General features: G+C 42.2%; 1 protein-coding gene across 2 annotated transcripts in view; it reads right to left on the bottom strand.

The window, feature by feature from the left end:
- The window catches only part of atrx (ATRX chromatin remodeler), a 53,462-nt gene that overhangs the window by 30,671 nt on the left and 1,190 nt on the right, over nt 1-21,601 (bottom strand). For both annotated transcript variants that reach the window (XM_077022802.1, XM_077022803.1), the window contains exons 2-15: nt 19,764-19,864; nt 19,297-19,346; nt 18,507-18,553; nt 16,343-16,467; nt 16,133-16,252; nt 15,863-15,972; nt 15,706-15,773; nt 12,067-13,970; nt 11,699-11,765; nt 2,140-2,291; nt 1,366-1,554; nt 1,130-1,256; nt 923-1,028; nt 47-241 (exon numbers count right to left, since the gene is read on the bottom strand). In XM_077022802.1, the coding sequence (XP_076878917.1) occupies nt 47-241; nt 923-1,028; nt 1,130-1,256; nt 1,366-1,554; nt 2,140-2,291; nt 11,699-11,765; nt 12,067-13,970; nt 15,706-15,773; nt 15,863-15,972; nt 16,133-16,252; nt 16,343-16,467; nt 18,507-18,553; nt 19,297-19,346; nt 19,764-19,864 (3,361 nt within the window). The remainder of the gene's footprint in view (nt 1-46; nt 242-922; nt 1,029-1,129; nt 1,257-1,365; nt 1,555-2,139; nt 2,292-11,698; nt 11,766-12,066; nt 13,971-15,705; nt 15,774-15,862; nt 15,973-16,132; nt 16,253-16,342; nt 16,468-18,506; nt 18,554-19,296; nt 19,347-19,763; nt 19,865-21,601) is intronic.

The raw sequence follows: 21,601 nt of genomic DNA, 5'->3' as shown, positions 1-21,601 counted from the left end.
CGCTAAACAGACCCTCGCAGCCGTTGGGGTGGAGGACCCTACGCACCTCTCTCAGCTTCTCCCTCAGCTGTTCCCTCTCGGCGATACGCCTGCGTCGCTCCTCTTCCTCCTTCAGGGCGTTCTGGGTCTCCGAGCGCAGCTTGTCCACCTTCAGGATCTTACGGATCTTTTTCCGCCCCTTGGGAGTGCCCTTGTCATCGCCGTCTTCATCATCGTCATCCTCCCCGCCCTCCTCTGCGCTCTGCAAGGGGCCAAGAGTGTAATATCAGACATCACACAAAACCATTCGCCAACGTGCCACCCCCACACCCCGGCACCCTCACACCCCCACACCTATAAACCCCCACACCCATACACCCCCACACCTATACACCCTCACACCCCCACACCCCGGCACCCTCACACCCCCACACCTATACACGCCCACACCCATACACCCCCACACCTATACACCCCCACACCCCCACACCCATACACCCCCACACCTATACACCCTCACACCCCCACACCTATAAACCCCCACACCCATACACCCCCACACCTATACACCCTCACACCCCCACACCCCGGCACCCTCACACCCCCACACCTATAAACCCCCACACCCATACACCCCCACACCTATACACCCCCACACCCCCACACCCATACACCCCCACACCTATACACCCTCACACCCCCACACCCATACACGCCCACACCTCCACACGCCCATACACCCCCGCACCCCCATACACCCCCGCACCCCCACACGCCCATACACCCCCGCACCCCCACACCCCCACACGCCCATACACCCCCGCACCCCCACACCTCCACACGCCCATACACCCCCGCACCCCCACACGCCCATACACCCCCGCACCCCCACACACTCCCGCACCCCCACACCTCCACACGCCAACAGCCACCTTTCAGGTACCTTGGCACTGGAGGAGGAGTCTTGGACCTTGATGCGACGACGTTTTTTCTTCTTTTCTTTTCTTTTCTGAGAACTTTCATTGTCCTTGTCAGCTTTCTTAGAAGACCTGCAAGAAGAGCCATTTTACTAAACGGTGTCAATGTAAGAGATGAGGCTGAAGGAGGCTTTGACGTGACCCGAGCAGACCAGTAAACCCCCGGTGCTCACCGTGTCCGCCGTCTGTTACCCTTGCCTTCCTCCTCTTCCTCACTGACTGCTTCACTCAGCGCCGACTCGCTGGCCGATCCAGAGCCCGACTGCTTAAAGTCCGAATCCGCAGAATCGTCACTGTCCACTTTTTGCAAGACAAAAGCACGAATGAGCAAAGTGTGACACAAACCCAGGCAGAGCAGCACCGACAAACAGCACCAGCATCTCCCTCTTCACCGGGGCGAGACATCTACCTTTCCTCCTGCCCTTCCTCTTCACCACCTTCTTGTTCTTGGCTGGTTTGTCGTCGTCATCAGACTCGCCCTCGCTGAGTGTCAGCTTCTTACGCAGCAGACGGTGCCTGCGGCTGGCCTTCTTCACGTCCACGTCCGAGCCAGAATCAGAGTCCGAAGCGTCCTCCTCCTCCTCCTCCTCATCTTCCTCTGCAAAGAGGTAAGACAGAAATGCTGGATAAGAAACAGATCCACGTTCTTGTTGAGCAGTAATTATGGAAATTCTTTAACAGTTGTCCGAGTTTGTGTATTTGTATGCCCAGTGCTGGATGGTGCTCTGCCACTAGGGTCTGTCCTCTCTCCCCTTCCTGCACCCCATTCAGTCCCCCAGGGGGCTGTGGCTTCCGGTAGAGAGAACGCTGTGTGTGATTGGCTGCTGCTTCACACTGGGGTGTGTGTGTGTGATTGTGCAAGACATCTTGGGGGCATCTTGAAAGGTGCTACATAAATTGAACATTTATTCATCTGTACAATACAATACCTCTTTTACGTTCACATATTTTTTCTTTTTCCAAGATTGTGCACACAAGTAAATCATACCAGGATATGCAGGACCACACAACTGGCTTCTGTGATGTTATAGCAAGAGATGAGCCAACTGTAAACGCGGTAGTGAAATACCACAGTGCTGTGAGCCACCAAAGCGGCCTGTCAGCTTCACTCCATGGAGCTGCATGAAGGACATGGAGGCACACATCACAAGCCTCAAAAGCTTTTTATTAAGGGTTTCCTGACCTTTCTTCTCCTCCAGATTCTCATCTTCGTTCTTTGCTTTTGTGGAAGACTTCTCGTTCTCTTTTTGGCAGTCGTCTTCATCCTCCGAGCTAGTGGCGTCACCGGAGGAGTAACTGGCTTTGATCTGAGCTAGCAGCATCTTCTTTGCAATTCTTTGGGGAAGAGAAACGTTCAGCTGTCAGACGCCACTTTTACCTCCTCAAACAGCCGCGCACAAGTGACTTAACATACCAGAGTCACTCCACATGCTGCTAAGTGCAACTGAATGCTTCAAAATTTTAATTTTGCAGTCAAATCCTTTATATGATTTTAATCAGCAAAAACCCACGAGTGCATTACTGTTCAAAGATGATGGGCAACCTAAAAAGGTCAGCTTTAAACACTTACACTTTTATATTGACTCAGTTATGATGCAAACTCCTAATTAAAACATTTAAAGATTTTTGATACCTGACTTTTTTAGGTGTGAAGAGATTTTAATATAATGTTTTATGCTTATATTTTTAGGACAAACACAAGATGTTTGAAAAGTAAGGAAACAATCATAACACTCGTTGCTGACCTATAAGCACTGCACGTGCTTGCTCCTGATTACCTCCAGGAACTTATTTCCTATTATGAACCCCCACGTCCACTAAGATCACAGGGTGCTGGCCTCTTATTAGTTCCAACAATTAATAAGGTAACCGCAGGGGGAAGAGCCTTTTCTTATAAGGCCCCCCAGCTTTGGAATAATCTTCAGGATTGTGTCCAGGACTCTGACACAGACTCAACCTTTAAGTCTAGGATGAAAACTTACTTATTTAGTTTAGCATTTGGTAATTAATGTACCCCCTTAGATAAAGGTACAGATCCAGGGGTGCATGGGCGAAGGGTTTTATGGTAGACTGGGGGGATGGTGCTGTTATCCTGTCACTGCACATGATCACTCAAGTTTGTTGACATTGTAGTGTATGTATGCAAACGTCTCATGGTGCTTCCAAGTCTGTGTTATCTTCTGGTTCTGCCCTGTTAACTAGGCTGTAATAATTTGATGCTGAAGTTGCTGCTACACTCCAGAAATGTTTAATTTTCCTCTGTCCCATATATAATCCCATACACAGCTAATTGTCCCTCTTTTCTTTGTCCAAATGGCTGCCTTCCTCCCCGAGAAATACTGAGACATGAACAGATGAGCCTTTCCTGCTATTCACCCTGGGCCTGCCACCTCCTGCCTAACCAGCTATGAATGAAGGATCAACCCACTGCTCTTGCCCCTCCCACCCCAAAATCTCCCCTGCTCCGGCTAATGCTAGTAACTAGTTTCCTTTGGTGATCATAAAAAATCTGACTGTTTCTGTTTGCACGAACAACCACTGTTAAGTTTATCTAATCTAGTCTGTATAGATTAGATCTGTATAGATCTATAGATCTGTATATATATATATAGATATAGATCTGTATAGATGTGTATATTCAGGTATAATTGTTAGGTATCATTTGACTTTCGTCTAGTGGTTTTTCCAGCTTAGAGTACCTTGTGTTCAGGACTATCTATTCTACCTTGGAGATTCCAAGCAACTACATAGCACTTTTGTAAGTCGCTCTGGATAAGAGCGTCTGCTAAATGCCATAAATGTAAATGTAAATGTAGTCTATCTAATCTTGCATATAAGGTAAAAAAAAAATGAAATAGTACATATTTAAGAAATCACAGATCATTATTCCAGTCCACTTTTACGTTTTCTTGTAAACTTAAAAAACGTGTATTGTGTTATTTAAATAACATTTAAAGAACATTTTGATCTTTAAACGGTAAAAGTCTTAAGGGTGAATTTATTGGATTTATATTTCCTGGTCGCAAAACGTAAGCGACATGTAGGAGGAGTAGGATTCGATTAGGGCTGAACGATTAATTGCATTTGCAATAATCTCGCGATATTTTAAAACACGATTCTCTAATCGCACAGGCTGCGATTTAAACTGGTCACGTGACTTGGGAGCGAGCCGAGCCGAGGACGAACTGAGCAAACCCAAGCAGGAGGCAGGGAGGTGGAGAAGTGAAGTTAACACAGCGCACTTTAACTTGTTGCACAATGGCTTCAGGCTCGACAGAAGCTGACACGACTGAAAGTCTAATACCAAAGAGGGGCAGCACATAAGTTGTGTGAAATTACTTTGGCTTTTAAAAAGATGCCGCTCAACGTCAGGTACTGTGTAAAACGTGCCTTGCTACTGTTGCTACGACGCGAGGTAAAACTACAAACCTTCTTCAGCATTAAAAAAACACCACAAAGCCTCGTATGATATTTGTAAGGCTAAAATGCCAACGACCAGTGCTGCATCTTCAAATACGCAAAAGTGTTTCTCTGCACTTATACAGCCTTAGTATGCGGTGAGCAGCGAAATACCGTAAAATCACGCATATAGGCGCAATAAGATTTAAAGCACGGATGAATCGCAAAAGCGCGGATAGCTGACAGGGTTCACTGACCGAACCGTTTGAAAGTGTAACTCCTTATGGATATAATTGGAAGCGGCACGCTGAAATAACTCGGGCAGTAACGGAGTTCATAGTGAAAGACATCATGCCCGTTAATATAGTGAACAAGCCCGGCTTCATGGCTTTGTTAAACACACTGGATATGCGCTACCAAACGCCCTCACGCACATATTTTAGCCAAGTTGCTATACCTGCAGGGTTGCCAACTCTCACGCATTGAGCGACTTAGACTAAAAAGTTACTAGTTTGCTCTGGCGCCAACCACAGGCGATCGATCGATCACGATATAATAATAATACTTAAATTTAGTCCATTTTAACCCCCCCCCCCCCACCCCATAACAACAAATTACCCACTCCAGGTACAAGTCTCACTCCAAGCGATCTTGAAAAGTTGGCAACCCTGTATCTGAGCTGTATAAAAAATGCAGAAACAGAGTTTCCTGAAAACAGTGGGAAAATATCGCGATTTTAAATCGCAATCGCAATTTATAGATAAAAAATTGCAATTAGATTATTTTCCAAAATCGTTCAGCCCTAGATTCGATGCAGCTCCGCCCCCTGGACAGACCAAAAGAAACTATGGACGGTGGGAGGAGTTGGACCTAGATCTAGCTCCACCCCCTGGACGTTTGCTTCTGCAGCGACGGATACTTGGACTGCTATGCAAGATCCAACACTCAATATTTGTTTAGTATAGCATAATGTGTGTTTTCATGATCGTGATTATTTCACTGCTCTAAAATGTAGACAATAGACATTCATATGAATTTTCCCCCTAAAAGAAATACATTTATCTATGAAACAAATATTGCTTCATGTATTATTGGTGACCAATCCCCATGTGTGATACACCAGTCAAGACTATAAAAGGTTTTGTGTGATCCGAGTGAAATTAAATGAAAGCTGCCCTCTCAGATCTCCAACGGTTCCTTAAAGTCACACTCCCCTTCACATTTATCGACTGCTCTCAGAACGATCAGTTGCGTTAGTGACGCTGCAGACTCGGTGGGGTTGGCCACTGGACTGAATGCTGAAGTCATCAACCACCCCAGTAGGCTCACACAGGGCCCCATTTATCTCTCAGAGTTGATCATCATAAAAATGAATGGCTTCCATCTTCCTGAACTGGGGTCAAATTTGTCTGATCTCCAATACAGTTCCAAAGCATAAGCCAAAGGGGTCTCTTGTAAGTCCATGTTATCAGGCTAAAGGTCCTGTATCCTCACCTGCTCGCATTTGTGATTAGAATGACGTGATCGTGCTGAATAAGAACTGACTGAAGAGGGGCCAGCTATGTTTGCTTTGAACTTGAAATACATTGAGCTCCTGATGCCCCTACTTAGATAAAAGACACAAATGTTCCTTATTTTCTGTAGCTCACGTTTTACTGCAGTATACAATTATTTTATTAAACCATCCATGACTCTGATGGTGGACACGATATGGCCGAGGTCCATATGCTTCTGAATGCTGATAAGAACTGACCCAAGCTGTCCCTTGCAAATCTCTAGATCTGGGCTTACAGTGTGTTAGCCAGCACTGATGGTTACAGTTGCCCAATGCAATAACACTGCAGAACACACAGAAGTGTGCTCCATTTTGCCACATTTAACGTCTTAAGATTTCCATGTGTCCTTGATGCATTAAGCCTACTGAACTGTGCAGGTCTAACATACTTTCATATCCTTCTGCTTCAGCTGCACAACATGCACTCCTTGAGTTACCGTAGAGGAGGGCAACCAGCCTACAATATGTTCATGTAATAACTTTTTAAAATATAACCATAAAAAAAAGCTGATCATCATCAAAACAGAGTTAATGATGTGTTAGCATTTTACTGGAAACATAAAACTTGCACTATTTGCACCTGTGAATATAAAGTGCCCATGTAATTACTATAATATCCAACCAACCTCTCTATACTTTAATTCTAATAATGAATTAAATGGTTACGAGTTCAAGATCATTCTATAAAAAATAAATATCAGCTTGGGACTAAACAATGTTACCGATACCTCACTACGGAATCTGAATTTGTGGGGAACTACTAAAATTGTGCGCAGGTTACAATGTACATATATAATCTTTAGACACACAGAACCACTGACATTGTAGCAGTATTAAAACAGTGGCAAGTCTGTATTATTGGGATGTTATCAATAATAATATATTATATTTTATTTCAACAATATTTTAAACTGTAATGAGAGCTAGTTTTCCTCTCACTGACACAGTCTTTGGGTTATGTTGAGATAAACTGTTTTCGACACCCCCACTCCCCACCACCACGAGTGCCAAAATTTCTTGTTTCTTGTTTCTGTGTAAACCAGTTTTGTAAAGTGCTTCAATAATTCAATAATCCTATTCAATAGACTGACTTTTTTTTTCTTTTAAGTTTCATTGAAAATGAGTGAAGATGCTACAGCAAGGTGCTAGCAACACCAAGGTCATGAGTTCCATTCCCACACCTGTAATCAGTGATGGCCAAGTTACCTTGAAAAAGTAATCCGATTACTGATTACTCCTTTTAAAAGTAACTTAGTTACGTTACTGATTATTTGATTTTAAAAGTAACTCCGTTAGATTACAAGTTACTTTAGTAGTTACATTCAACATCAAATCAAATCATGCACTCATTAGATTTGATTTGATTTGAACATCAAAAGAAATTTTTCCAATACTCACTTTATTGGAAGTGCATTTTTAACAGTAACAATGTATTGAAGCAGGTTCGGTAACCGAGGAAGAAACTGCTTAATCCAAAAATCCCGAGAAGGGAAACTTTATTGATAGCGCAACCATGGCGCGCGCAGGCTCCGCCCCCCAGTGTCACTTAAAGGGCTAAGACTCCCTGAGTGGCCAAGTGTCCGTTAGGGAATTCACCGTGAGGAGTAGTAGTCACTACAGTATCTCCTGACATTACGTTTGTGTAGCTGCGCGGTATTATTTGTACATTTATTTGTTAACGTAATACAAGTGAACTGTTCAGGCAGACAGCTATTTGTTGTGAAACTAAATACCATTACAATTAAGCATTTTAAAGTAGGCTACATTAGTCAAAATTCCAGCTCTTTTCAAACGTGGAACACAATGCAACATTAAAATTCATCAGGTAAATGTTCCTTCCCCTGTTTTTGAGGGGTGTTTCTTTATACTACCACATATCGTTACGGGAGGACACTGCACAGAATGACTTGTAAAACGTGCTCGCGCTCTCACAGGGTCACTGTACGGCGCTACGGTCAGACGCAAAATAGAACTGAGCCAAGAAGAAAGCAAATATATACATTTTTACTAGGGAAAAAAAAATAGTAACGCACAGTTACGTGGTTAAGTAACTTTAATCTGATTACTGGACTGGAAATAGTAGCGCGTTATATTACTCATTACCGAAAAAAGTGGTAAGATTAGAGTAACGTGTTACCGACATCACTGCCTGTAATGTTATATAAAGAAATATGTAATTGTGCGTGCCAGAGGTCATGTCATGAGTCTTAAGGCTACAGCAGGGGTCGGCAACCTATGGCACGCGTGCCACCGTTGGCACGCCGAGGCATAATCACTGGCACGCGACACGCTGGACCAGCATCAGCAAAAAAATTTATAAATTAATATAAATTATTATATTAATGGATTATACTTTCGCGAGTGACCGTAGCATGCGAAAGTGCGCGAGCGGCGGAGGCGTTTATACTTGGCGATCGATCGCGATATAATACTTAATTTGTGTCCAATTACACCCCCCCCCCCCCCCCCCATCAACGACTTAAACTCGACACCCCCCCGCTCCAATTTTATTTGTTGACAGTGGCACACTCATTGACTAGACATGTTAAAGTTGGCACTCCATGTCTCAAAGGTTGCCGACCCCTGGGCTACAGTCAAAGTCAAGGCACAAGTCTTTTTATGCTTAAAGACAGGAGACGGAAAATAACTTTCATTTCATACATTAGGCATAAACTAAACAAACCTATCCAGGTGTCTTATTAAGTTTGATGTGGTTGTTCCAGTGTCTTTAATTTTCCTTCAGTTATGTCCACAGATTTTAAACTCTCTATAGCCAAATTCAGCCAAATTTATTGAATACCTTCAAACATCACTGGGCCAACCTTCACTCAAATGAGCCAACCTGAAGTATCACCATGCACACATCACACGGTACGTGTCTGGGCTGACGTATCACCATTAACACGGTACGTGTCTGGGCTGACATATCACCATTAACACGGTACGTGTCTGGGCTGACATATCACCATTAACACGGTACATATCTGGGCTGACGTATCACCATTAACACGGTACGTATCTGGGCTGACGTATCACCATTAACACGGTACGTGTCTAGGCTGACGTATCACCATTAACACGGTACGTGTCTGGGCTGCTGTATCACCATTAACACGGTACGTGTCTGGGCTGACGTATCACCATTAACACGATACGTGTCTGGGCTGACGTATCACCATTAACACGGTACGTGTCTGGGCTGACGTATCACCATTAACACGGTACGTGTCTGGGCTGACGTATCACCATTAACACGGTACGTGTCTGGGCTGACGTATCACCATTAACACGGTACGTGTCTGGGCTGACGTATCACCATTAACACGGTACGTGTCTGGGCTGACGTATCACCATTAACACGGTACGTGTCTGGGCTTGCCACTCTTATTATCCCTGGGAAGGCGCCACCACATTCATGATTTAGAATAGAAAATAAAATACAATTGGAAGCCTTATTAAAAGCCTTACATAAAAAAATGAAGCCTCCAATCTAAAGACAGCCATCTGTGTGTGTTAATCTGCCATAGTCAAAAACCAAGCTCATCAATAATAGAATTCAAATTATCAGCCAATATTCCTACGATAAGCAAAAATTCTGTCGATAATTGGCCATTGGGTTTCCGCGCAAATTTGTTTACATGAGAATAAACCGCAACTACGTGAGATTTCAGAAAGGCACGCAGTGCTGACGAATCTGTGATCAGAGAGCGACATCTACCGGTTAGGAAATGAGTGCAGTACACGTAGAGCATATACGTCAATAAAGCCTGGTTTATACTTTCGCGAGTGACCGTAGCGCGTGACCGCCCACCTCGCGCTACCCTGCGCAAACGGTGGAGGTGTTTATACTTTCGCAAGCGTCCCTGCGGTGTTCTCCAAAACGATAGGTGTTTTGTCCGAAACGATAGGTGGTAGAAACACCCCTCAAAACAGGGGAATTAACATTTACCTGACCAATTTTAATGTTGCTTTGTGTTTCAGGTTTGAAAAGTGCTGGAATTTAGGCTAAAGTACTTTAAAATGCTTGAAATTGTAACTACTTCGTTTCACAACAAATATCTGTCTGACTGAATAGTTCTCTTGTATTACGTTAACAAATACGAGCCTCTTGTAATTCCAGGACGAAACATGAGGGAACGTGAAGATTGGGCGGTTTTTTTTTTTTTTGAGGAAGAGTATCATACACAATTACAGCAAAGACAGTAAACAAAGTCACATACAAAGACAGTGCACACAGTTCCTCCATTTAAATTTTTATTTATTTTTTATTAAACCCTAACACAAGACAGACAGACAACAACAGTCATACGGGGGGTGGGGGGGGGGGGGGGGGGGGGGGGGGGGGGGGGGGGGAGCTCAGTCAACCGGTAAAAATGAAAGATGATTAAACTGTAAAAAAATAAGGATTCCATGTGGAATAGAATGCTGCAGTTTTGCCTCTAACTGTACATCTTATTTTCTCCAATCTAAGAAAATACAAGACGTCTTGGAGCCATAAGACAACAACCATTAAATAATGTGATAAAAAGCGAATTATTTCGAGTATAGGTATAAATATTTAACTTAATTAAGTTTAACATGCTGGGAAATATTGAAATGGACCTTGAAAGTGACATACAAGTGCTTGAATTCCACCTTATAAAGGTGTATGTACCCTGAAAACGTGAGTTAAATATTTATTCATATACTCGAAATGATTCAAAATAGTTTGCTTTTTTATCACATTATTTAATGGTCGTTTATTGTCAAAACGCCCAAACTTAACGTCTTCACGTTCTCTCATGTTTCGCCCTGGAATTGTATTATTACAATACAAGAGAACTGTTCAGTCAGATAAATATTTGCTGTGAACTATTTCAAGCATTTTCAAGTACTTTAGCATAAATTCCTGCACTTTTCAAACCTGAAACACAAGGCAACATTAAAATTTGTCAGGTAAATGTTCCTTCCCCTGTTTTTGAGGGGTGTTTCTTTATACTACCACATATCGTTTTGGACGACACTGCAAAGAATGTGACGTGGCAAGTATGAACGCTTCTGTCAGAAATAAATCCTCTTTCTGCAGTATCTGGTTATATTCCAACTTGGCATTAAAACGGACGTTTACAACAGTTGTTGATCAGATACTGACCCAGGCTCAGTTATATCAGATATTAAATAATTTAAACCTAAATTATACTGACAATCCATGATTTAGATTTCTCTAATTTTGCAGTATTTATATAAACAGGTGTACAGCTTGTTTTTTTTTTTAAAGGAGACATTTTGTATACAATAGTTCCAGGTTTCTACAAAAAATAGTTCATTGAACAACAAAAAAAAACTTTTGTTGTAATTTCTTTAAGGGTCAGTGTATCTTTTAATAATATATGTAACAAACTGTGATACCGTGATAACCGTGATCCCGTGATATTTTCTGAGACGGTTATCATACCGTGAAAATCTCATACCGTTGCAACCCTAATTGGCAGTAATGTGTGAAGCACTACTTCAAACTTCTACATTCAGAGAGTACCCAAAGGGAAATAGCACCACAAAAAGAAACATCAATTACCTGAGGCAAGAAGTAGGAGTGGGCACTATAAGTGTAGCCTGGTGCTATGCAACGCAGAAAACATTATGTACACCTGATCTACAATGGAGATTATGAATCTCAATAGTCAGTGACCTATAGCCCATGATAACCTGTTTCAGGTGTTTTAGGAGTCAGATTATGACAAATGTGGAACCACCGGATTTGAAATGGACTGAGAATCTCAAAGGTAGAGAACGAGAAGGTCATTCATACCTGTTCTCAGGATCATCATCGTCATCAACCATTTTAAAAGATTCATCCTTGACTTCAGGTTCATCTCCTGAACAAATCAACAAATTGATTATGATAATATCCAGAGGTGCTGAATTGTGCTAATGCATCATTTTGTTCATTTATTGGTTTGATTGATTACATAGTTAACTGCAAAAAAAGAAGAAAAATTAGGAAAAATTGTGTTGTGTAAACCAGGTTGGTAAAAAGAGAAACACCGGTTCATTACCTACAGAAACCTAAATCCAAGCTTTTCTCTCATCCACTTTTCTTAACGCTGCCAATACACTGTAACTGCATTAATAAACCTAAACACAACCCTTCAAGCTAAAGACTTTCAGCCAGCTCACCTGATGACTGATGGAAAGCATCAATACCAGTCCCAATCGATTCATGGATGGGTTTCATCTTCTGCTGGTCACCACTCTCTTCTCCAGAGTCTGCGACTTGCTCCTCCTCTTCATCGCTGGAGGACGACTGTTTTGTGGCATTTCCTTTATTTCTCTGTGACCTCCGTATCCGCTCAAACGATCTCTTGGGAGCTTTTTTGCCCTCCTTCTTGCTCTCATCTTCTTGTTTCTTAGCTCCCTTAGGTGATTTCTTATTTGTGCTGAGCTTACTTAGTTTCTTAATTTCCTTCTCAAGGTCCGAGTCATGATTTGAGGAGTCCGACTCTTTACCCTTCTTCTTCTTGGTCACTCTCTTCTTTGTCGTGGATGATTTCCCAGCGCGTTCAGAATCGGACGAGCTGGCGATGAGTTTGCGCTTCGTTGTGGTTTTGGAATGAGGTCGAGGTGATGGCTTTTTGTTCTCATCACCATCACCTGTGTGCTTCCCATTGTGTTCTGCTTCACGTTCATCCGAACTGGCCTCCATCCCCGCAGTCTGCAGAAGCACCTCAGGGACCTCATCCGAGTCAGAGTCGGATACACTGGAAGGATGAGGTCCTGGACCTTTGTCGTGCGTTTTTGAAGCCTTGGGCTTCTTCCTCCTTCCTTCAGATGACTTGCGCAGTGGAGTGGTCTTGATCCTGGGGGAGCGTCTGCTCTCTGACCCCTCCTCTGGTGACTGGGTGTCCTCTCGCCCTTTTGACCGTGATGTGCCTTCATCTCTCTTAATTGTGATCTTAAGAGGAACGGGGGTGAGCTTTACAACAAGCTTTTTACCCAAATTTGCAGAACTTTTAACAGGCTCTTCAGCCTCTTCATTAGACCCTGTGGTCCTGTGTAACTCACTGTCACTAGTCTCAGCGTTGTTCTGCTCTTCCTCCTGCTTTACACAGTCTGCAAGCCTCTCCACCATCGCAAAGAGCTCTTCAGGGACAGACGGCGGAATAGACACAATATCTTTATCTAGCGAGGCTTCGCCAGCTGATGTTGCTCCATCGTCGCAGTCAGGTTCAACCTCACTACAAACAACCTTTTCATTGTCTTCAGCTTCTGTTGACTTGGCCTCTGTAGTCTCTGTTAAGGGCACAGGACTATCCTTCATTTCTGTGTCGGGTGAAACCGCATCTTGAATGTCCATGCTAGTCTCAGGAACCATGGGATCTGGGTCTGGGTCTGTAGTGGCATCCAAAGTGGTCTCCTCCCTTTCATTATGCTCATTAACCTGTTGTCTGCTGGGAACCTTGCTATCTAGATTCTGACCATCTGCCAAGCCATGTTCTTCTCCGTTTTGCAGCTCCAAGGTTCTGAATTCTTCCTCCAGAGCCACCTCCAAAGCATTGTGCACCTTTTTCAGGTCTGCCAAAACAGATTTAAAGGCTTTCAGGTGCCTGTACCTCATGACGTTGCCTGCGCACTGCCCCGACGCCTGCTGTATGAACTGCACAAATGTGCTGTTCAAACCACTGGTCGTCTCAATCAGTTTCTTTGTCTTTTTGATTAGCTCCTTTGGAACCTTCAACTTTTTGTAGGAAAAGGTTACGGTCCCAGTTCCACTAGCGCCGAGATCCTGTCCATTCAGAGCCGTGTTCTGACTCTTTCCATGTTTGTGCTTCCAATTATCCCGTTTCGCCTTGTCACTCTCTTCCTTGGCCTTTCGCATGCATTGCAGGTTCAGCAGAAGCTTCTGACATGCTCCTACGATGTCCTGGAGAGGCTCTGGATGGCACAGGTAGCAATACCACTTGTTATCTTCATTCATGATTTTAGAGAGCTCCTTTCTTCCAAGATTACGCAGAATGCATTTTTTGCAAAAGGCATTGCTACAATAGTCACAGCAAATCAGGTTGCCCCCTTCTGCACACCACCTGGAAAACAACAAAATTCACAAATGTATTTGAAAGAATATTTTACTAAAGATGAAAGACAATGCTTATTCTAAGAGAAATGCATGAATCATATTGCTAAGATTACAATTCAAAACAAGTATGAAAAAAGTGAATAGAAATTAATTGATTATAGATAATGGTGAATGTTCCAATGAGAACATCTAGTGCCTCTGGTGCTTGTTATGCCATAAGTGATTACATGCATCTTATTTCTGTTTATAAATCAAATTAGACTACTGGCTTTATATACTGTTGATAATTGACCACATAATTGACACTTGGGGTGGGGGAGTTGCTCAGCTTGTTGGTGGCATGATTGTGTGTTCTCTTTTTCCTTTCTTTTTGGACCTTCATCCTCACGTATGTAAAAGGCCTAAAACATCCAGCATTTTCTTTTCCGTGTTGACATTTGCTTTTTACGGTGACCAAGACGTGTGTGGCCATTTTTGCATTGCTTTGAGCATTCTTTATAGGACCTGTCTACCGGCACACCAAATTGGATGATCATACACGACCCTAAATGCAACCATTAGATACTCTGCTGCTCAGAGTGTGTGGAGCTCTGCATTACTAATACGTGTCTACAGTGCATGTGCAGGTCTACTGGTTGGGTTCCATTTTTTTTCTTTTCTTGCAGCACCTGACTGGAAGCCGCTTCCTCACGATCCCTCAGCTGAGCACAGACAAAACAGCCGTCACAGACACGGCTAACTAGCACAGTCACTCCTGCTGTTGCTGGTTGTAACGTGTAATCTGCTTTTTACTTGTCGTCTTCCCTGGTGTTTTTTGAATACGAATCTCGACTGCCCTTTGCATTTTGAGTATTATGTGACAATTTGACATAAATCTAGACACACGTGAGGACATCAGAACTACAGAAGAGTGTGTGGTGACGCACACGTGAGGACATCAGAACTACAGAAGAGTGTGTGGTGACGCACACGTGAGGACATCAGAACTACAGAAGAGTGTGTGGTGACGCACACGTGAGTACATCAGAACTACAGAAGAGTGTGTGGTGAAGCACACGTGAGTACATCAGAACTACAGAAGAGTGTGTGGTGACGCACACGTGAGTACATCAGAACTACAGAAGAGTGTGTGGTGACGCACACGTGAGGACATCAGAACTACAGAAGAGTGTGTGGTGAAGCACACGTGAGTACATCAGAACTACAGAAGAGTGTAGATGGTGGAACCAAAAATACTGAAAAATCTGGGGCAAATTCACAAAACACTGGAAGAACGTCACTCCCTTACCTCTACTACACATTCCTGCTTCTTGTTATTTTTTTTATGTAAATTAGCCATTTTCAATGGCCGCCCTCAGGTTTTTGCATAGACACCCCCCCATGACTCATAAGCTTTGCAGTCTGGTGCCATCATATGTTTAGAAAAGCACAATCACGCATTCTATTCATCATGTGTTCGCAAATCCCTGACTATTTAGTCTCTTTGATTAACACTGCAGTCACATTTTGCATATTTAAATACGAGCGTTCTCAAAGCGGACACATTTTCATCTTTGGCTCCCTTTGTTTAAACCTTTTATATGAGATTTTAAAGCACCTGCTCTCACACACCTCTTTAGCTCCTTTATTCACCTAGTTGCGCCTTTATTTCGCTTATCTGCACATCATTTTAATAACGTAACTGCAGCTGACTCATTTGTGAAGCTACTTGGCATGAAGAAGAAAAAAAACACTTTACCCACCTGCACTGTTCATCCATGCCATCATCGTCCTTACTGATGTCATCACTCATGTAATACTTGAAACATGTCTGAGAGAAACCCAGCAGAATGGCAGTTAATCAACACTAGCTGTGAACACTGGTGAACGGTTCTCAGGAGAACGTTCTTTGATATCTACCTTGCAGATGAGAACGTTGAGTGCAGGATGCTGGAAGATGGAGTCCCTCTGGAAGTGATTGACCTGCTGTCCACAGGCAGTGCAATTAACGATCTCCTGAAGGTGCTCGTCTGGACAAAAACACAAACAAAACATCATAAATCTTTGTCGGGGGGGGTGGACCAAAAACAAATTATTATTAATAATAATAACGTACAAAATAAAAAACAAAAAAGCACCACCATCCTACACACATACACATCCATCACATACAGCTATATGCTAACTCACCACAACGCTTCCGTACAACATCGTCTTTGACTTTGCTGCCTCCTTTGTTACGAAACTCTGGACCTTTGAAGTCATCTCTACCTTCATTACACACAGGTTCCGGCTTCACCACTACTGTATCTACAAAGATAACAAATAAAATAAGGTGAAACAATGAGGCCTGCAGCTGCCCAACCACTGGTCAAACGTTCACGTAAAGCGCTCACTCACCTTCTGGTAGTGCGTCCATGTCCAAAGTGCCATCAGTAACGTTGCCAGCAGTACAATCCTGCTCACTGTCATTTGCAGATTCTGATTCATTCAACTCTACATGTTTGGTAACAACAGCAGGTTTTCTACAAATATAAGAGAATAACAACTAAACCATGAATACATGATCAGATTCAGCAGATAATCCTTTATGAAACTAAACAGCAGCCCAAAACTTACATAAATATATGAAAAGAAACTTGCATATACAAAATTGTTACTTATGAATTTAATATTTCATTCTTCCACCTCAAAATCTCAGTTAAATATCAATCAGTAAAAGAAAACTATGCAATATTTTCACTGTTTCATAACATTTTTCAGTTAAGAAGAAATTGATCGCTTTCATTAATATCATGATACATATACCAGAGCAAGAACGATAAATAACAATAAACATTCTACTGCTACCATTTGACACCGTCAGGATGTTTCACATTACTTCACTGTTGAATAATTGTGCACTTTGTGGAGAAAGTACAAACTATAAAAAAAAAGGGGGGGGGGGGGGGGGGGGGGGGGTTGTGTTATCTTCTAAATGTTCTAATTGTCAAAATTTGTCAAAATGCACAAGTACAGCACCACATCTTACTGAAGTGCACACACTGCTTCATCACATCTTACTGAAGTGCACACACTGCTTCATCACATCTTCCTGAAGTGCACACACTGCTTCATCACATCTTCCTGAAGTGCACACACTGCTTCATCACATCTTACTGAAGTGCACACACTGCTTCATCACATCTTACTGAAGTACACACACTGCTTCATCACATCTTACTGAAGTGTACACACTGCTTCATCACATCTTACTGAAGTACACACACTGCTTCATCACATCTTACTGAAGTACACACATTAATACTGCTTCATCACATCTTACTGAAGTACACACATTAATACTGCTTCATCACATCTTACTGAAGTACACACATTAATACTGCTTCATCACATCTTACTGAAGTACACGCATTAATACTGCTTCATCACATCTTACTGAAGTACACGCATTAATACTGCTTCATCACATCTTACTGAAGTGCACACATTAATACTGCTTCATCACATCTTACTGAAGTGCACACATTAATACTGCTTCATCACATCTTACTGAAGTGCACGCATTAATACTGCTTCATCACATCTTACTGAAGTGCACGCATTAATACTGCTTCATCACATCTTACTGAAGTACACTCATTAATACTGCTTCATCACATCTTACTGAAGTACACTCATTAATACTGCTTCATCACATCTTACTGAAGTGCACACATTAACACTGCTTCATCACATCTTGCTGAAGTGCACACATTAATACTGCTTCATCACATCTTACTGAAGTACACGCATTAATACTGCTTCATCACATCTTACTGAAGTACACGCATTAATACTGCTTCATCACATCTTACTGAAGTACACGCATTAATACTGCTTCATCACATCTTACTGAAGTACACGCATTAATACTGCTTCATCACATCTTACTGAAGTGCACACATTAATACTGCTTCATCACATCTTACTGAAGTACACGCATTAATACTGCTTCATCACATCTTACTGAAGTACACGCATTAATACTGCTTCATCACATCTTACTGAAGTACACGCATTAATACTGCTTCATCACATCTTACTGAAGTACACACACTGCTTCATCACATCTTACTGAAGTACACACATTAATACTGCTTCATCACATCTTACTGAAGTACACACACTGCTTCATCACATCTTACTGAAGTACACACACTGCTTCATCACATCTTACTGAAGTACACACATTAATACTGCTTCATCACATCTTACTGAAGTACACACATTAATACTGCTTCATCACATCTTACTGAAGTACACACACTGCTTCATCACATCTTACTGAAGTACACAAATTAATACTGCTTCATCACATCTTACTGAAGTACACACACTGCTTCATCACATCTTACTGAAGTGCACACATTAATACTGCTTCATCACATGAAGTGATTTGGTTTGAACAGGCTACCTTCTGATTAACTACCTTCAAGCACATTAACAATGAGCTACTGTCCCATACTTTGGAAAGCAATCTGTGTATTATTAGCTCATTGACAGTTGGTCAAACAAATCTTACCTCTTTGAGCGCGATGAGGTCTTCATACCTTCGGTTGAGCAACCAGGCTAGAAACACGACACATTTTTTAAGGCTATATCAATTTAGTGAATGCAGAATTTCACATTATTAGTTTTTGACTACCTAGTTACTTATCAAAATCAATGCTACAGCACTAAAACGGTGTAAATATTATAAACTTATATGAACCAAGATCAACTGCTGATACTATTAGTTTAAACAAAAATGCTGTATTTTTGAAGTAGTAAGCAATATAAATCCATATATAAAATGCAATGAGCTTGTCAAGATATAACAAGATATTACAGGACTTTAACTATAAAACAGTGTTGGAGAACCTTTAAGGGATTGAATTATAAGTGGGTATAACCATTCAGAAGATTTTCTCAGAGCAAAAGAATACAATTAGATAGTTTTCTATCAAATATAGTAGCAGCCCAGAATAAGTAGTGTGTAGGTGTGAGCCAAAAAAACCAGAGCTAAAAAAAATTAACGGGGTGATAATGACACCTTCTGATGTGTACATATGACAACCACCTACATTGTGTAATTCATTACTATTCATTATTTATTCTGCTTAATGAACAATCATAAGTTTAGCGATCTTATTATTAAACTTACTAAAGTTCTTAATGAATAGCATGAGACTAACGTGCTATGAGGTAGTCAAGGTAACTATTCAGTAAGATCCTAAAATAAATCCATTGGCAAAATAACAAACACAAAAATTATCCTCCATATACAATATCTACACCACCATACTGAATACAAAAATCAACTTGTTAAGTACCTTGGCCATTATTTGGTCATTGGTGTTTGAGTCACTGGAGGCCATTTTACCTGTAGATGAAAGAGAACAGGTAGGAGGTGGGGATGTTAAAATTGTGGTCTGATGTAATGGAATTCTTGACTAAGCCCCACCAGTGATGTTACACAAATAGGTTCCAGAAAACAGGGAAGCACACACTTGTACTCCAAGAGTATGACCAAAGAACACTTCTTACACACACTTGTACTCCAAGAGTATGACCAAAGAACACTTCTTACACACTTGTACTCCAAGAGTATGACCAAAGAACACTTCTTACACACACTTGTACTCCAAGAGTATGACCAAACACTTCTTACACACACTTGTACTCCAAGAGTATGACCAAAGAACACTTCTTACACACACTTGTACTCCAAGAGTATGACCAAAGAACACTTCTTACACACACTTGTACTCCAAGAGTATGACCAAAGAACACTTCTTACCACTGGAGATTTCATTAACTCCGGATTCTGTACTTTCCTTCTCCAGAGAATAATCCAGGAATTCATGAAGTTTTGTGACCAATGTAGTGAGCTTGCTGGACCTAAAAATTGAAAGATTTTAAATGTCAGTGATAGAAATGTCTAAGGCAAACATGCCTAAATCAATACTTTGAAGATCTCCTGAAATCATATTTAAACATAAAATCAGTATTTACTGGGTAATTGTTAGCAAACAAGGGAACCTAAAGTTATATTTACTATTAGACGATGGCAAAATGTAAAAAAGTAATAAAAAAAAAAACATTTCAGTGATTGTAGGTATAGAACATTTTTTTTATACTATAGATTCAATTTCAGATTACAGAGAATTGGCAGTCACATGCAAACTACAAATAAATGTGACTTGAATAACCTCTCACATAAATCAAACAAGAAGAAGTTTGGTCAAAATACTCAATTCAGCACAACTGAAGTATGACAAAACCCAACAACAATAATGTACACACTTATTTCCAAGTACTTTTACATCCAGTTTGAATTACTCGTTTGTGATCTTATGACCTTTGACTCACTAACGTCCATGCTGTCAGGATGTCAACATTTCTTTTAACACCTGTCATCTCACCACACATGAATTCAACCGACATATCTGTTCTCATTCTGTACATTAATAACAAATAAAATCTTACAATAAATCAGCCCTGAGCTTTTTTGCCACTATAGTCAAATGGTAATGCACTGAGCTGCTCTTTGTAATGTCTCGATTATAAAGCAGGTTAACTCCAGGTATTACACTGGGAGTACAGCACATACCACCTTCATATACATTCGTACACAAATCCATTAGGTATCAAAAGTCCTCGAGTTGCAAGGGCAACCTTTTAAAAATGTCTGGTAAAGCAAACGTGTCATTGTAGCCTAGCTCATAGATTCTGAAAATTCATACGAATTACTTTATTATGCACATTTTAAATAATTCATTTTATTCCCTATTACTGTTTCAAAACACAATCGCTGCTTGGTGTAACAATAAAAAACACGTGCCCAAAACGCCGAATCTTGCACATGAAAGTGTTTAAGTGCACATTATGAAGTTTCAGCATACTGCGTGCTGTACTGTCTTAAGTGACCTGGGCGTTTTAAATGATGAGTGCTTCATGGGGAATAATAATAGTAATAATAATAATAAGTCTCGTGCTCGTTGTTTATTGACATGTGGCGTCATCACGAAGCTGCTGTAGCCGGTCCGCCGGAACCGAACCGCCGGTAGAGCAGGTGAAGCACTGCGTTCACACCGCGACCCAATACCGTTCACCGACCCGGGTTAGCCCGCAGGAGGGGACCCTGACCCGGGTTAGCCCGCAGGAGGGGACCCTGACCCGGGTTAGCCCGCAGGAGGGGACCCTGACCCGGGTTAGCCCGCAGACGGGGACCCTGACCGGGGTTAGCCCGCAGGAGGGAACCCTGACCCGGGTTAGCCCGCAGGAGGGAACCCTGACCCGGGGTTAGCCCGTAGGAGGGAACCCTGACCCGGGGTTAGCCCGCAGGAGGGAACCCTGACCCGGGTTAGCCCGCAGGAGGGAACCCTGACCCGGGTTAGCCCGTAGGAGGGAACCCTGACCCGGGTTAGCCTGGCCCGTTATCCACAACTCGGTCCTGCCTAGCGGCTTTTTGTGAAGCTGCTGTTGTGAACACCGTATTAAACACATTTAAACCGAACCGACTGCAGCTCCATCACCGGTGCTAGTCTCGTTATCGCGGGTTCCGGTGACTCGAGACGGGACGACGGCAGCGCGAAGCAGGACTGGAAGGCCCGGTGGACCGCGTTAGCTCTGCGG

This window comes from Brachyhypopomus gauderio, chromosome 11 (assembly GCF_052324685.1).
Source record: "Brachyhypopomus gauderio isolate BG-103 chromosome 11, BGAUD_0.2, whole genome shotgun sequence".
Taxonomy (NCBI): domain Eukaryota; kingdom Metazoa; phylum Chordata; class Actinopteri; order Gymnotiformes; family Hypopomidae; genus Brachyhypopomus; species Brachyhypopomus gauderio.
The sequence above is the reverse complement of the archived record's forward strand: the minus strand, read 5'-3'. Positions and strand labels throughout refer to the sequence as shown.